This window comes from Bos grunniens, chromosome 10, assembly GCF_055505025.1.
Source record: "Bos grunniens cultivar Pamir isolate PY7600 chromosome 10, Bosgru_T2T1.0, whole genome shotgun sequence".
Taxonomy (NCBI): domain Eukaryota; kingdom Metazoa; phylum Chordata; class Mammalia; order Artiodactyla; family Bovidae; genus Bos; species Bos grunniens.
The window spans coordinates 21,392,052-21,409,912 of record NC_141174.1 but is presented as its reverse complement, the minus strand read 5'-3'; the positions used below and the strand labels follow the sequence as shown (position 1 = coordinate 21,409,912).

At 39.0% G+C, this 17,861-nt stretch overlaps 1 protein-coding gene across 3 annotated transcripts in view; it reads right to left on the bottom strand.

Moving 5' to 3' along the window:
• The window catches only part of SYNJ2BP (synaptojanin 2 binding protein), a 41,243-nt gene that overhangs the window by 7,863 nt on the left and 15,519 nt on the right, over positions 1-17,861 (bottom strand). Inside the window, exons 2-3 of one of the 3 annotated variants that reach the window (XM_086320000.1) lie at positions 6,689-6,825; positions 476-4,845 (exon numbers count right to left, since the gene is read on the bottom strand). In XM_086320000.1, the coding sequence (XP_086176126.1) occupies positions 4,777-4,845; positions 6,689-6,825 (206 nt within the window). In that variant the 3' untranslated portion in view covers positions 476-4,776. Of the gene's footprint in view, positions 1-475; positions 4,846-6,688; positions 6,826-17,861 lie in introns of those variants that run through there. The other 2 variants (XM_086319998.1, XM_086319999.1) reach the window with 2 other exon arrangements.

The following is a 17,861-nucleotide window of genomic DNA, read 5'->3' as shown; positions in this document are numbered from 1 at the left end:
TCACTTAAAAAAAAGCCTTTTAGAAATGCAAAGGGAATTTCATTTTTAAAGAATCATTTCTCATCCTTTGCCTAAGTATGTGGGAGGTAAAATAGCTCCATAAAACTGATTTTTTCTCTCTTGAAAAGTATACATCTCTCTAAAGCTGAATTTACTTTCTAATATTTACCTCCTCTAAGTGTTTTTACAGATTCCAGCTCATACAGACTAACTTCCAAGTGCTGTAGATTTTACTCCCAAATATATGTGGAATCCACTCTATTGCCATCCTATTAGGTTGGTGCAAAAGTAATTGTGGTTCTACACTGTGGAAATTTGCCATTTGATATTGGGATACATTCTTAAAGAAATGTGGCTATGCTCTACACCATTTAAAGTGCATTTCCTGCTTTATGTTCTTTTAATAGTGACTTATTACTTACTGTTTGTTTTATATTTATTTTAGACTATAGAAATGATTGATGTTAGACAAACAGCAAATTCAAAAAAATTTTTTATTTGAGTTCAAAATGGGTCATAAAGCACTGGATACAACTTGCAACATCAGCAACACATTTGGCCCAGGAACTGCTGATGAACGTACAGTGCAGTGGTGGTTCAAGAAGTTTTGCAAAGGAGACGAGAGCCTTGAAGATGAGAAGTGCAGTGGCTGGCCGTTGGAAGTTGACAACAACCAGCTGAAAGCAATCATAGAAGCTGATCCTCTTACAACGACACAAGAAGTTGTCCTAGAACTCAACGTCAACCATTCAAGGTCATTCAGCATTTGAAGCATGTTGGAAAGATGAAAAGGCTTGATAAGTGGGAGCCTCATGAGCTGACCAAAAAACAAAAAAAACCGTCATTTTTGAAGTGTTGTCTTCTCTTATTGTACACAACAAAACCAACCATTTCTCGGACTGTGACATGTGACGAAAAGTGGATTTTATATGACAACTGGCAATGACCAGCTCAGTGGCTGAACTGAGAAGAAGCTCCAAAGTACTTCCCAAAGCCAAACTTGCATGAAAAAAAGGTCATGGTCACTGTTTGGTGGTCTGAGGCCGGTCTGATCCTGGTGAAACCATTACACCTGAGAAGTATGTTCAGCAAATTGATGAGATGCACTGAAAACTGCAATGCCTGCCTCTGGCATCGGTCAACAGAATAGGCCCAATTCTTCTCCATGACAATGTCCAACGGCTCATCGCATAACCAATGCTATAAAAGTTGAACGAACTGGACTATGAAGTTTTGCCTCATGGACCATATTCATCTAACCTCTCGCCAACTGACTACCCTTCAAGTATCTCAACAATTTTTTGCAGGCAAAACGCTTCCACAACCAGAGAGGCAGAAAATGCTTTCCAAGAGTTCATTGAATCCCAAAGTATAGATCTTTACCCTACAGGAATAAAAAAACTTATTTCTCATTGGCAAAAATGTGTTGATTGTAATAGTTACTTTTTGATTAATAAAGGTGTGTTTGATCCTAGTTATAATGATTTAAAATTCATGGTTTGAAACTGCAGTTACTTTTGTACCAACCTAATAATATAAATCAAAGGTTCGCAAAGTATGGTCTCAGGACCAGCAGCATTAACTTGGGAATTTGTTAAAAGTGCAATTTATTAGGCCCTATTCTAGTAATCTGGTGATTCTGAAGTTTGAGTTAGCTTTAACCTAAATTGCTTGAAGCTTTCTTCACATCCAGTCTACTTACCCTACTTAATCCACAGTCTATGCATCCAGACTCCATCAATGATTTTCCATTTACTAGAGTAGTGATTTTCCAAAGACAGGTTTGTTGACCCATTACAAAAGATACTGAAGTCAATCCAGTGGGTCAAGATTAGAATTTAATTTTAAATACGAGAAATAATTTTAAATAAGTGAAATTAGAAAACACAACATATCAAAATGCACCACATACAGAAGAGACACGTATTATTTTGTTTAACTTTGCTTATGTGTGTGTGCATGCATTTCCCATTACAGGTCATAATCTGAAATGTTTGAAAAACACTTGCCTATAGCTGTGCTTCTCAAAATGTATCCACAGACTGTTTCCTGAGACTCTGCATTTGTAATAAACTCCCAGGTGATGGGCAGATGGTCCTTGGACCTCAATTTTACTACCAAGAGCTATTCAACTGAGAAATCTTAGAATACTGCTAAACTTGTTACTTCAGTTTCCTTAACTAATGGTATTGTAAGTTGTATTAAACTTGAGATATGATAGATTTGCAACATACTAGAAAATTTTAACTGAATGATCAGTGTTAAGACTGTGGTATTCTAGTTAACCGATGGGGAGTCATATGATTTTTTGCTTTTACTATGGCTGACTGCAAGGAGATCCAACCAGTCCATTCTGAAGGAGATCAGCCCTGGGATTTCTTTGGAAGGAATGATGCTGAAGCTGAAACTCCAGTACTTTGGCCACCTCATGCGAAGAGTTGACTCACTGGAAAAGACTCTGATGCTGGGAGGGATTGGGGGCAGGAGGAGAAGGGCACGACAGAGGATGAGATGGCCAGATGGCATCACTGACTCGATAGACATGAGTCTGAGTGAACTCCGGGAGTTGGTGATGGACAGGGAGGCCTGGTGTGCTGCGATTCATGGGGTCGCAAAGAGTCGGACATGACTGAGCGACTGATCTGATCTGATTATCAGTATTTAAAAATGAGTTTCCCATTTCCTGCCTTAGAAAAGGAGTAAACTGAGTTAAAATAAGTCTTCTTGGATGATTAATAATTTTAGACGGCATTAAGATAATCTAACATTTAGGATAATGTAAGAGTTACTGGAGTGCTAACTATAGGATAATATAAATGCAGATGTGTAAGATATAGAGAAAGAATGGATTCAATTTAGTAAGCACTGATCTCAGATTATACTCTGGATAATTTAATTCTTCCCCCAAATCTTGAAATGAATTACAATTTGGGGGGAGGGAGCCTCCTTTTTCATTAAAGGAAAAAAAATTATGTAGTTCCAATTAATAAAGTCAAACCAAAGAAGTCAGTTATGTTATAATTCATTCCTAATATTCTGCATTTGCAATAAGCTCCTAGGTGACGGAGCTTCATTCACAGAGCAGCTAGCTTACTAGATACTTCCTCTGTGCCAGCTACAGGTGTACATGGTGCTAACAGAGATGAGAAAACAAGGACTTTTCCTTAGAGGTACTCTGTCTAAAGGATACTGCATATTTCAATGTCTCTGTAACTGACTGGATGAGAGTTTCTAGTTTCCAACTGATCTCCTAAGTGAAAAGTGAAAGTGTTAGTTGTCCAGTCATGTCTGACTCTTTGTGACCACATGGCAGTAGCCTGCCAGGCTCCTCTGTCCATGGAATTTTCCAGGCAAGAATACTGGAGTGGGTAGCCATTCCCTTCTCCAGGGGATCTTCCTGACTCAGGGATCAAACTCGTCTCCTGCATTGCAGGCAGATTCTTTTACCACCTGAGCCACCAGGGAAGCTTTAAACTAATAGTCAATAATTACTCACATGAAATCTAGGTCATTTAACGATACTTCTATTAGTTACCAAAAATGAATATATACTAAAGAAAGGACATATTCTTAGTCTGATTACCTAGCACCAGATATAGTCGGAGCAAATTTTACAACATGGGCAAATAACCATGTGAGGAAAATATGGAAGTCCTTAAAGAACAAATGGGAATACAGGCCAATAAATAATTTAGCATCATTTTATAGAGACTCCAAAGTTAATTATAAATGAGCACTTAAGTACATCAAAGAGATAAAGCAAGCTCAAGAACAGGTGGAACCATTTAATGGTTAACACCTAACAAGTACACTTAAGGATACAGAGGGAACAGGATGGTGAGGCAATGTTTCTTAAGAAACGGGATCTAGAATTTAAGTTTTGCAGCACACTCTTAGAAGGGGAACTGGAGACAAAGAATGTGGCCCCAGATAGAACAGAGAACACGCTGGCCTTTTCTTCTTGTATAAGCTCTGTCTTTTCTTCGGTCTTCTCTATTTCTCTCAGTATCTGTCTTATGATGAAGGCAAAGAATAAGAGAGACCCTGTGGTGAGGGTGACTGTATTCCTTGAGGTATGGTGAAGAAGGGAAGAGGGTTGTTGCTGTGGTTAGTCGCTGAGTTGTGTCTGACTCTTTTGTGACCCCATGGACTGTAGCCCACCAGGCTCCTCTGTCCATGGGATTTCCCAGGCAAGAATACTGGAGTGGGTTGACATTTTCTTCTCCAGGGGATCTTCTTGACTCGGAGACTGAACCCACATCTCCTGCATTGGCAGGCAGATTCTTTACCACTGAGCCACCAGGGAAGCCCAAACAATAGTGAGATACCATGGGTGCTCAGTTGCTAAGTCATGTCCCAACTGTTTGTGACCCCATGCACTATAGCCCACCAGGCTCCTCTATCCATGGAATTTTCCAGGTAAGAATACTGTCTTATATTTTTGCCTTTTGTTTGCCTGGCATTTTCTATTCCCTTCTTTTATATACCTCTTCCTTATCTGGCCAGAACATAAACTTGAATCATTCTTTGGAATATGTCTTATATATAGTTGCAATGTTTTATATCTTACAAGAGATCTTTATAATAAATTTTTTATATTTTGATAAAGTCAAGTTCTCTGCTATAAATTTTAAAGACAATTGAGCTGAGGTTTTTAGACATCTACTTTTCTCTTCATTGACATTTATCTCCTACCATATGTTTTAAAAACACTTGAGTGACCTTCCAGTAATTTCTTTTCTCTCTGAGGTGATGGTTCACGTACGAAAGGCTCCTTTATCTTGGCTCAGGTCTAATAAATTCTCTCACGTTGAGGTGTATGTCCTTTTGTTCTGTCATTTTACCCTTAATAGAAAAGACTAATTTCAGTTTTTATGTAAAACCATACATAAACTCTACTAATTCACCATGCAACTTTCTCTTTAGGATAAAGAACCCCAGCTCCTCATTTATCTTTTAGGAGACAATACAGTGTATGGGTTAAGAGTAGAGGTTCCAAATTCGCAGACCAAGTCCTCTGCCATCTACTAGTTATATGACCTTGGGCAAGCTGTTTGACCTCACTAAGCTTCCTTAGCTGCAAAATACGCATAACAATTATACCCACCTCGTAGGGTTGCTATAATATTAAATAAGTTTAAAGTTCTCAGTATACTGCTTGGCATAGAATGCTCAAAACCTTTAAACTATTCTCATTTTTCAATGATTTATCTTTAACCAAAGCCTTTTGAATAATGACTCTCTTCTTAACCCTACTTTTTTCAAGTCCCTCTTCACCATGAAGCCTAGTTCCCAGTATTTTGAAGAGAATGCAGTTATGTATCAAAACATTACACTGCATGGTCTCCAACCACACGCTACACTTTAATCTTAACAACCTATTCTCAAGTTTTCCTTAACACATCACTCAAGTTGACTTCATGTTTTTAGACTGTCTTTTTCCTAGGAGCAATAAGAAATAACTTGCTTCTAAACTTAGGTAGATTATTATTATCTTTACCTCACAGATGAATAAACAGGGCCTAGGAGACAGTAAAGAGGCAAAACAATCAGTGAGAAGGATTAAAATGGCGTATTACCATCCATGATGCTATTATTTATATTCTAGATCAGCCAACCTTTCTGGGTGTTCTTAAATTTCTTAACTTGTTAATTTGTTAAATATATATGTTAAACACTGTGCTAGAATATAAATGGTTAAAAAAAGATGTAGTCTGAGCCCCTGACGAACTTTCAGAAAATAATAAAATCAATGGTTACCATGTAGTCAATGCCCTCTTAGAGACATCAGCAGGGTGAAGTCAGAGAACGGTGGACAGATAACCAAATCAGACTGCATTCCAAATTTCCTCTAAATAATGAGTTTAGAAAGGGTCTTTGAGTCTAAAAGGACACAATTTCTACCTTCCTCTTTTATCTCCAATTTTGGAGTAAAGCAAGACTCACTTTAGTGTGTTTAATCAACAAAAGGAAGTAAAGAACAACAAAAAAATGTGAGTTTTAAGTCCCTTTCCCACACACCAATCCCTCACATTCTGGATTTAATTTGCCTTCTCCATTGCGTGAGGTACTATCCTCCATGCTCTATGGCAGGGCTGTTAAAGATAACTGATCGAGGTCCCTCTTACCAAACTCTGCAATCTGGATACAGTAAGTCCCCTACATACGAACGTTTAAAGATGCAAGCATGTGTTCGAATGTCCAGTCACGAAAGGCCTGATGAAACTGCAGCTTGCCCTCCATCTCCGATAGCTGAGCATCCTTCAGCTCTATCATCTCCCACCTCTTCTCCTCCTCCAATAACTCTGCTTGCCTGTTCACTCACTGTCAGCCCCTGTATGCCAGCTGCTGTACTCCTCTACTTTTCAAGGTACTGGACTATAAGATTTAAAATGTTTCATTTTCTGTTTTTAATGCATTACTTGTGTGAAAAGTATTATAAACCTATTATAGTACAGTACTATGTAGCCAATTGTGTTAGCTGGGTACCGAAGCTCACTTTGTTGGACTTACGAACAAATCAGCCTTATGAACTCGCTCTCAGACTGGAACACGTTTGTCTGTGAGGGAATTACTGTATTTCCAGATCCAAAAAGGCAGGCAGGAATCTTCCTAAGGAAGGGGTTGGGGTTAGGCACTAGTGCCTAAGGAGCCAGGGACAGTGAAGGAGGTGGAAGCCAGTTCTCACCGAGAGGATCTTATCACCCTCCTGGAGCCGCCCATCCAGGGCCGCAGCCCCGTTCTCTTTGATGCGGCTGACGAAGATGCCACTGTCGTTGGAGACATACTGCTGATCTGTCCCACCGACGATGTTGAAGCCCAGCCCTAAGAAAATCATGGAGGAGTTGTAAAGGAGACAGGGGTGAAGAGGCGGAAAGAGGTTAAAGAAGATAAGGAGAAAGAGAAAGGAAAGGCCTTGTGGCAGGGGTAGGGGTTAGGGAGTGGCGGTGGTAGGGGGTAAGCGGGGTGGGGAAGTCCAGACTGTGATGTAGCTGGTGGCTAGTAATGGGCAAGGTCAGTGATTAGTATCACTAACAGAGATCAAGAGTACCCAGAGTTACTCAATCAGAGCAGGCAGGGCTAAAAACACAAACACAGTGATCAACATGGTTAGTTGAATACAAAAAAGAAAACAAAAATTTTTTTCAAAGTCATTAGCACTGTGATGGCTCACAGTAAGTGGTTAATAAATATCACCTGTCATTATAATGACATGAAAGGCTCTGAGAAGCCCTGCAGGAAAGCACCCTGCTCAACTTTAGCTCAGCCTCTCCCCCGCCTAGCTGCCTGCAGAGCCACCGTGGAGCTCGCAAGATGCATCATTGCACAGAATGTATTTGTCTTCATCAGTTTACACTACTTCCTGAAAGCCATGACAACCTCAGCCCCCCGACCCCCACCCCTGAGAGCAGAATCAGGGCAGGAACCCAGGCCTCTTGGCTCTGAGCTCTAAGCTCTTTCTTACCTTTATGATATCTCTCTACCCGCAAAGCACTTCTCCCAACCAATAAACAAAAGAATTAGGAGCCATTCTCCCAAGCTCCCAAGACTAAATATTTCACATTTGGATTCTTCAGCACTTAGTGGTCAGCTTTGCGGACCACAGGCAACTAAGGCAATTCTAAGATGTGCTGCTCATATTTGATTTAGATTCTGCTCGTAGCATTTGGAGGATCCAAAATACTGACTTTCCTGCTTAGAAGAAGCAATGCTTTTAACTAGTTGGCAAATGAACTGTTCCTTATTGAGAGGGAGATTCTTAAACAAACCTTCCCCTGTATATTTCTCTCAGCCTTCAGAAGAGTTTGTGTATGGTGGTGCTTTGGAAGAAATGGCCTTGGGAGTTTATTTTTTTCTATTTTGAATTGAGGTAGTGGCAGGGAAAGGTAACTGATAACAGCTCATGACAGGACTAAACCACCAAATTCATTCTTCTTTCCTTTTATGCCTCAAGTGCAAACAACTACACCCTTGGGTATAGTGACTATTACTGTGTGTTAGTCTTTATTCACTGTGTGTGTGTGTGTGTGTGTGTGTGTTAAGTTGCTTCAGTCGTGTCTGACTCTTCACGACCCTATGGACTGTAGCCCACCAGGCTCCTCTGTCCATGGGATTCTCCAGGCAAGAATATTGGAGTTGGTTGCCGTGCCCTCCTCCAGAGGAGGAGAACCTGGTCTTATTTACTTATCCCAGAACCTGGGTCTTATTTACTATAGATAACTAATAACCTATTGATTAGCAACTACCCATTTCCTGCTCTTCTTAGCCCCTGGCAACCACCATTCTACTCTTCACGTCAGTGAGTGATTATTTTAAACAGGTATAAGGTTTCAGTTTTGCAAGATGGAAGTTCTGGAAATCTGATGTACAACATTGTGCCTACAGCTAACAACAGCCGTATTAGATATTTAAGAAACTGTGGAGAGTAGACCTCATTTAAGTGTTCTTACCACAATAAAATAAAATTGAATTAAAAAAAAATGGCTACCAAGGTACTATTTCCAAGGACCAATCAATAAGTTGTGGAAAGGGCTTCATTTACAAAACTACTGTTATATGGTTTCTATCTATGCAATAGAGAAAAGCCACTTTTTATCTATGCAATAAAAAGAAAAGAAAGAAAATAGGGCCTTCTTTACATCCGGTGCTGTAGAAGTCAAAAGACACGGTGCAAAGAGAAAAGAGACAGGAAACACATATATCAGGAAACACATAAAACAGATATGAAAAACATTATCTGGCAGCACAACTGGAAAAATACAGCCATAATCACTAGTCTACTACTGGTTTCAACAGAACACAGATACTTGAAGGGATGAGATGAAAGCCTAAGTGAACCTCATCGTATTAACATACGCACTTGCAAATCAATCTATGATTTAAGGAAACACATGGCCAAAGATAGAAGCAGTAGGAGATGTCTAATTGAAATAGCCTACCTCCTGTACAGAGTATCTGCAGCTAGAGAATGAAAAGGATACATAATACAAAGAACTTCTGCTGGAAGATGACTATTTCAACTTCTTTAAAGGGTAGATTATAAAAATTTTAAGTTACTAATTGGTTTCTCTCAGAAAACTCTTAATTTTTATCATAGTGGGTAGATGGTACTGGAAACGGGATGGGAGGCAGTTCAGATCAGATGGAAAGGTAGGTGGAGCTTGATTACAAAAGGCTTTGAATTGGAAATAAAAGCAAAAATAAACAAATGGGACCTAATTAAACTTACAAGCTTCTGCACAACAAAGGAAACTATTAGCAAGGTGAAAAGGCAGCCTTCAGAATGGGAGAAAATAATAGCAAATGAAGCAACTGACAAACAACTAATCTCAAAAATATACAAGCAACGCCTACAGCTCAACTCCAGAAAAATAATGACCCAATCAAAAAATGGGCCAAAGAACTAAATAGACATTTCTCCAAAGAAGACATACAGATGGCTAACAAACACATGAAAAGATGCTCAACATCACTCATTATCAGAGAAATGCAAATCAAAACCACTATGAGGTACCATTTCACGCCAGTCAGAATGGCTGCGATCCAAAAGTCTACAAGCAATAAATGCTGGAGAGGGTGTGGAGAAAAGGGAACCCTCTTACACTTGGTGGGAATGCAAACTAGTACAGCCACTATAGAGAACAGCGTGGAGATTCCTTAAAAAACTGGAAATAGAACTGCCTTATGATCCAGCAATCCCACTGCTGGGCATACACACTGAGAAAACCAGAAGGGAAAGAGACACGTGTACCCCAATGTTCATTGAAGCACTGTTTATAATAGCCAGGACATGGAAGCAACCTAGATGCCCATCAGCAGATGAATGGATAAGAAAGCTGTAGTACATATACACAATGGAGTATTACTCAGCCATTAAAAAGAATACATTTGAATCAGTTCTAATGAGATGGATGAAACTGGAACCTATTATACAGAGTGAAGTAAGCCAGAAAGAAAAACACCAATACAGTATACTAACGCACATATATGGAATTTAGAAAGATGGTAACAATAACCCTGTGTACGAGACAGCAAAAGAGACACTGATGTATAGATCAGTCTTATGGACTCTGTGGGAGAGGGAGAAGGTGGGGAGATTTGGGAGAATGGCATTGAAACATGTATCATATCATGTATGAAACGAGTCGCCAGTCCAGGTTCGATGCACGATACTGGATGCTTGGGGCTGGTGCACTGGGACGACCCAGAGGGAGGGTATGGGGAGGGAGGAGGGAGGAGGGTTCAGGATAGGGAACACAGGTACACCTGTGGCGGATTCATTTCGATATTTGGCAAAACTAATACAATATTGTAAAGTTTAAAAATAAAATAAAATGAAAAAAAAAAAAAAAGAAATACCCTTAAGACCGTGACAGGTTTCAGCAAGGTGCGCTGAGGCCAATCAGTCTCTCTCAGTACTGGGAGAAACAATTTGGAGAAAATTTTTCAATGAAATCCAATATCCTCACCAAACAAGAGAGTTGCCTCTGGGAATCTTGGGAATAGGAAGTATATGTTATGTAGCTGAATGCAACATAGTAACTAGAAAGAAAAAGGACACTGCTGCTGGGTATTTAAAACTACAGAATAGTGATTAAAAAAGAAGAGTGGAAAAAAAAATCTTCCCCAAATTTTCTATATACAAACAAGTATAGTCTACTCCTTCCCCCACCACAATATATAAGCATATTTATAATGCTACACTTATTGCTACATCAACTGTAAATGAACCACACCACTTAATATGACAACTTCTAGACTAACAAGAAGTCTCCTTCTTCAGCTACAACATTTACAAACTGAAGTGAAGTGAAGTCACTCAGTTGTGTCCGACTCTTTGCGACCCCATGGACTGTAGCCTACTATGCTCCTCTGTCCATGGGATTTTCCAGGCAAGAGTACTGGAGTGGGTTGCCATTTCCTTCTCCAGAGGATCTTCCTGACCCAGGGATCGAACCCAGGTCTCCCGCACTGTAGGCAGATGCTTTACCATCTGAGCCACCAGGGAGGTCCTTACAAACTGAACTTACCTTTAACTTGAAGCGTCGCTGCAATAAACAGGAGTCTCTGAAGCACTGAGGAGCAATATTACCAATTCAAGCCCAGGCCCCATGGATATCTACATAATCCTCAATCAACTTATTCATTATTGATCATTTACTATATGTTAGGCATGGCATTATATTCTGAGGAAGACATAAAGCTGGACAGTCTCTGCTTGAACAACAAATAGAAATATATCCTTTTTCCTGTCCCTCTTAGAGTCTGCAAAAGTATATTAAAGTCAGATGACCCGGCCACAAATTCAACTCCATAACTTACCCAATATGTGTACTAAAACAAGTCAGTGTACCTTTGATCCTCAGCTGCTTCTTCTATAACCTAAGGATTATCAATTCTGTCCTCTCTAACTCAAAAAGTAGGGTTCAATAACATAAAGTCTGAAAAAATCCTTTATAAACTGTATAGTGGTTGCTACATAGAGTAGCTCCTTTAACAGCAGTTGCCAGGAAAACAGTAGTGCCTGCTACACCCCCAAACTAGACAATCTGATGGAGAAAGGATGAATGAACATAAAGTACAAATGTGAAAAATCCTGAAATAAAGGAAGACAGATTAAAATTTCCATCCGTCTATTAATAGGATAAGACTGGACTGTGGGACTCAATAAACTTTCATCCTTATGGAAATTAAGGCTGTCTATTACCTGTGACCCAGACATCTCCCTCATTGAGTAATTTCTAGCAATGGCAGTACTGAAAATATTCAATAATCAAGCCAGTACATGCATCAATTCAGATGTCAGCTGGAAACAATCAGAATGGGAAGGCCTATCCTAGTATACAACCGATGATTATTGGCTCCGTCTAGGGAAAATCTTCCATCAAGTGGACCACATATCTTGGTTTGCCAGGGAATCTTGATAAACACATACTGTCCCCAGTGCAATTAAAATAGTCCCTTTCAATTTCAAAAGCATGTCAGTTTGGACCAATGTGATCATTTTGTCAAGGGTAATGTTAGAATATATTAATTGCTGCATGTTTTGTGGTAGTGAGGACCTGATGGCAATTTAGGTGTTCATCCTTTGGGGAACAGGTAACTAAAAAAAATTAAAACACAGATGCAATGAATAATCATACACAAAGTAACCATTTTAAAATATAATGTTGATATTACTAGAATGTGTATATGCATGCTCAGTCACGTCCAACTCTCTTGTGACCCCATGGACTGCAGCCCGCCAGGCTCCTCCATCCATGGGATTTCCCAGGCAAGAATACTGGAGTGGGTTGCCATTTCCCTCTCCAATAGTATAAAATCTTCTTAAAAACATGTCTATGTGGAACAGTGTCACCTATTTACAAAAATGTATACATATTTAAGACACATTATCTGTGAGGGAGGGATAGAAGATAAAGCTTAGGAATGAAAACCAAAAGGGACTTTGAACCTACTGATGAGGACAATTTATTATGGAGCTGAAGTTGCTGTCGTTCAGTTGCTTAGTCGTGTCTGGCTCTTTGCAAACCCAGGGAAGCACGCCAGGCTTCCCTGTCCTTTACCATCTCCTTGAGCTTGCTCAAACTCATGTCCATTGAGTCGGTGATGCCATCCAATCATCATGTTCAGGGTCTTTTCTAATGACTTGTCTCTTCACATCAGGTAGCCAAAATACTGGAGCTTCAGCTTCAGCATCAGTCCTTCCAATGAATATTCAGGACCGATTTCCTTTAGGATTGACTGGCTTCATCTCTCTGCAGTCCAAGGGACTCTCAAGAGTCTTCTCCAACACCACACTTCAAAAGCATCAATTCTTCGGTGCTCAGCCTTCTTTATGGTCCAACTCTCACACCCATACGTGACTAATGGAAAAACCACAGCTTTGACTATACAGACCTTTGTTGGCAAATGTCTCTGGTTTTTAATCTGCTCTCTAGGTTGTCAAGCTTTTCTTCCAAGGAGCAAGCGTCTTTTAATTTCATGGCTGCAGTCACCATCTGCAGTGATTTGGGAGCCCAAGAAAATAAAAATAAAATAAAATTAATAAAAACAACAAATAAGATTGTTTCCCCATCTATTTTGCCTTGAAGTGATGGCACCAGATGCCAGGAGCTTAGTTTTCTGAATGTTGAGCTGTAGGCCAGCTTTTTTACTCTCCTCTTTCAATCTAGAGGATCCTCAGTTCCTCTTCACTTTCTGCCATAAGGGTGGGGTCATTTGCGTATCTGAGTTTACTGAAATTTCTCCCTGCAATCTTAATTCCAGCTTGTGCTTCATCCAGCCCTGCATTTCGCATGATGTACTCTGCATATAAGTTAAATAAGCAGGGTGACAATATATATAGCCCTGACATACTCCATTCCCAATTTGGAACCAGTCTGTTGTTCCATGTCTGGTTCTAACTGTTGCTTCTTGACCTGCATACAGATTTCCCAGGAGGCAGGTAAGATGGGCCTGGTATTCCCATGTCTTGAAGAATTTCCCACAGTTTGTGATCCACACAAAGGCTTTGGTTTAGTCAATGAAGCAGAAATAGATGTTTCTCTGGAATTCCCTTGCTTTTTCTATGACCCAGCGGATGTTTACAATTTGATCTCTGGTTCCTCTGCCTTTTTTAAATCCAGCTTAAACATCTGGAAGTTCTCGGTTCATGTACTGTTGAAGCCTGGCTTGCAGAATTTTGAGCATTACTTTGCTAGCACGTGAGATTAAGTGTAATTGTGTGGTAGTTTGAGCATTCTTTGGCATTGCCTTTCTTTAGGATTGGAATAAAAATTGACCTTTTCGAGTCCTGTTGCCACTGCTGAGTTTTCCAAATTTGCTGGCATGTTGAGTACAGCACTTTCACAGCATCATCTTTTAGGATTTGAAATAGCTCAACTGGAATTCCATGACCTCCACTAGCTTTGTTTCTAATGATCGTTCCTAAGGCCAACTTGACTTTGCAGTCCAGGATGTCTGGCTCTAGGTGAGTGATCACACCATCATGGTTATCTGGGTTTTGAAGATCTTTTTTTGTATAGTTCTTCTGTGTATTCTTGCCACCTCTTCTTAATATCTTCTGCTTCTGTTAGGTCCATACCACTTCTGTCCTTTATTGTGCCCATCTCTGCATGAAATGTTCCCTTGGTATGTCTAATTTTCTTGAAGAGATCTCTAGTCTTTCCCACGGAGCTCAAGGGTATTAATTAATTCAGTACTGGCATCTACTATCCAAAAGCAGTTGAAGGGAGAGGGAGAAAGAAAAAGGCAGGGACTCAATAGACTTTTTAAAAAGTGAATAAATGAAGACATACTCCATAGTGAACCCTGATTATAATGAGCCAATAAATTTTTAAAATGTCATCAAGATTAAAATGGATTGCTTGGTCTCTAATTTGGAGGAGAAGTTTAAGCACAAAAATGTACAGATGGCATAAGAATGACACCATCATATGACTGGGAGAGAAAGAAAGTGTGTCTAGTTTAAGAGCTTTGTAAAATGAAACAAGAAATGCCTTCCTGGGGCCTCTTCCTGTCTACAGGCTTGGATCTTGTGCTTGTTTACAAATAAGACCAGCAACTAATAGTTATTAAGTGTTTACCAGGTATAATGCCATGCACTCTACATACATTATCCCATTTAATCTCCCCAATAAACACATGAAGAGGTTATCACACTTTACAGATGAACTTGGTAAGTGTAAGGCATGAAGAGATTAAGTAACTTTTTAAAAGGTAACACAGCTAATTCTTTGTAAAGCTCTGACACTAAGTTAGGGTGTTTGATTGCTAAGTATAAGTTTTAAACCATTTTGCTATGCTGTATCTTTGTAGAAAATATGAACAACTGCATTAGAAAAAAAGTTTGCATAAATCAACTTGTTTTGGGGGCTGGCTTGAATAAGCAATGTTGGGATAATGACTGTAGAACAGTCCTTCCCCCTATCTACCTGAAAGTTTTTCTATCCCAAGATAATCTCAATAATTTTCCCTAGATACCAGTCAAGCTCTATTGGTCACACAACCCATTATTCATTTAATCATTTCATGGCAAAATATATGTAGCATAAAATCAAGCTCTAACGGAAAAACAACTTACTGTTTGTTTAAAGGTAAAATATATGCAATACAATATTTAACACTTTAACTATTTTAAAGAGTACGATTCAGCGACATTAAGTACATTCACAATGTTGTGAAACCATCACCATTGTCCATGTCTGCAACTTTTTCATCATATCAAAGAGAAGTCTCCATCCATTAAAAATAATGTCTCACTCTCCCCTTCCCCTGGTAACCTTTATTATACATTCTCTCACTGTGAGTTTGCCTATTCTATATACCCCATATAAGTGGAACTAGACAAATTTGTTCATTGTGTCTTGCGTATTCCACAAAATATGTCTTCCAAATTCATTCATGTTGTATGATGTATCAGAATTTCATTCCTTTTAAAGGATGACTAACATTCCACTGCATGTACATACCACGCTTTGTTTAGTCAACTGTCAATGGACACTTGGTTGTTTCCATATTTTTGCTACTGTGAATAATACTACTATGAACACTGGTATACAACTGTCTGAGTTTCTGCTTTCAATTCTTTGGGGTATATATCTGGAACTGAATTGCTGGATCACATGGTAATTCTATGTTCAACAATTTGAGGAACTGCCCAACTGTTTTCTATCACAGATGTACCACATTTTACATTCCAAAAAGCATTGCCTATGGGTTCCAATTTATCCACATCTTCATTAATGCTTATCATCTTCATTTTGGGGGGGTTTAGGACAATTAGTTATTCTCATTAATGTGAAGTGGTATCTCACTGTGATTTTGATTTTGATTTTCCAAAGGCTAGTGATGTTAAACATCTTTTCACGAGTTTATTGCCCATTTATGTATCTTCGTTAAAGAACTGTCTCAAGGCCTTATTTTTGAATGAGGTTGTTTTAAGCAGTCTTTATGTACACTGGTATTAATTCAGTATCAGATACATGCTTTGCAAATATCTTCTCCCATTCTGTGGGTTATCTTTTACTCTCTTTATAGTCTCTTTTGAGTCGTAAAATTATTAATTTTGGTAAAACCTAATTTTTTTCTTCTCTGCCTGTGTATCTGGTGTCACATTAACAATATCATCAGTGAATCCAATGTCATAAAAAAATTTCCCTATCTTTTCTTCTTAGCTTAGCTTAGCTTAGAGTTTAGTCTTAGCTCTCATATTCAAGTAGTTGATGCATTTTTAGTTAATTTTTGTATAAAATGGAAGGCAAGGATCTAAATTCATTCTTTTTCATGTAGATATCCAGTTTTCCCAACATAATTTGTTGAAAAAACTGTCTTTCCCCTCACTGAATAGTGGTGGTGTCCTTTCAAAAATCATTTGACCATATATGAGAAGGCTCATTTCTGGGTTCTCTGTTCTTCCCCACAGCTCTATACATCTGCTCTTATGTTAGCACTACAGTGTTCTGAATATTGTAATTTTCAGTAAGTTTTGAAATCAGGAAGTTGTGAGTCCCTTAACACTGTTCTTGTTCTCAAGATTGCTTTGGCTACTAGGGGGTCCTCTGAGATTTTATATGAGTGTTAGGATTGGATTTTTGTATTTCAGTAAAAAGGCAGATGAGATTTTGATAAATACTGAGTTTGCAGATCACTTTGGATAGCATTGTCACTTTAACAATATTAACTCTTCTAATCCATGAACATGGATTATCTTTCCACTTATTAATGCCTTTAATTTCTTTCAGTCAAATTTTGTAGTTTTCAATGTACAAGTTATTGTCTCATTAGTTATTTCTAAGTATTTCATTATTTTTAATGCTATTATAAATGGAAATGTTTACTTAATATCCCTTTCAAATTGCTCATGTAAGGAAACTCAACTAATTTTGTGTTGATTTTGTATCTTGCAACTTTGCCAAGTTTGCTATTAATTCTGGGGTTTTTTTGGTGGAATCTTTAGAATTTTTTACACATAAGACTGTACCATTTGTGAACAGAGACAATTTACTTCTTCCTTTCCAATTTATATGCCTTCCTTTTTCTTGCCTAACTGTTCTTGATAGAATTTCCACACCATCTTGAACAGAAGTGGTGAACCGAAGCATATTGTCTTGTTCTGGATCTTAGAAGAAAAGTTTCTTATACCAAGTATGACGTATCCATATACGTCATATATGGATTCTTCATATATGACCTTTATCATGTTGAGGAAGTTTCTTTCTATTCCTACTTTGCTGAGTGGTTTTAACATGGAAAGGTGTTTAACATGGAAAGGAAATTTTCTCAAATGCTTTTTCTATGTGTTGGGATGATAATGTGGGCTCTTTTTTGTTCATTCTATTAATATGTTGTAGCATATCAACTGATTTTCTTATATTGAACCATCTTTGCATTCTTGGAATAAACTGCACTTTGTCATGGTATGCTATGCTATGCTAAGTCACTTCAGTTTTTGTCCGACTCTGTGCGACCCCATAGACGGCAGCCCACCAGGTTCCCCCGTCCCTGGGATTCTCCAGGCAAGCACACTGGAGTGGGTTGCCATTTCCTTCTCCAATGCATGAAAGTGAAAAGTGAAAGTGAAGTCACTCAGTCGTGTCCGACTCTTAGCAACCCCATGGACTGCAGCCTACCAGGCTCCTCCGTCCATGGGATTTTCCAGGCAAGAGTACTGGAGTGGGGTGCCATTGCCTTCTCTGTTGTCATGGTACATAATCCTCTTAAAAGGCTGCTGAATTAAAACCTTGTAGCTCTCTAAAGGAAAATTCTGAGTTACTACCACAAGGTGTAAGGCCCAAACAGAATCTAGCAGCTTCACTGGCTGGATCAAACGGGGATCAGAGTTTGGGGAGGGTGAGGCT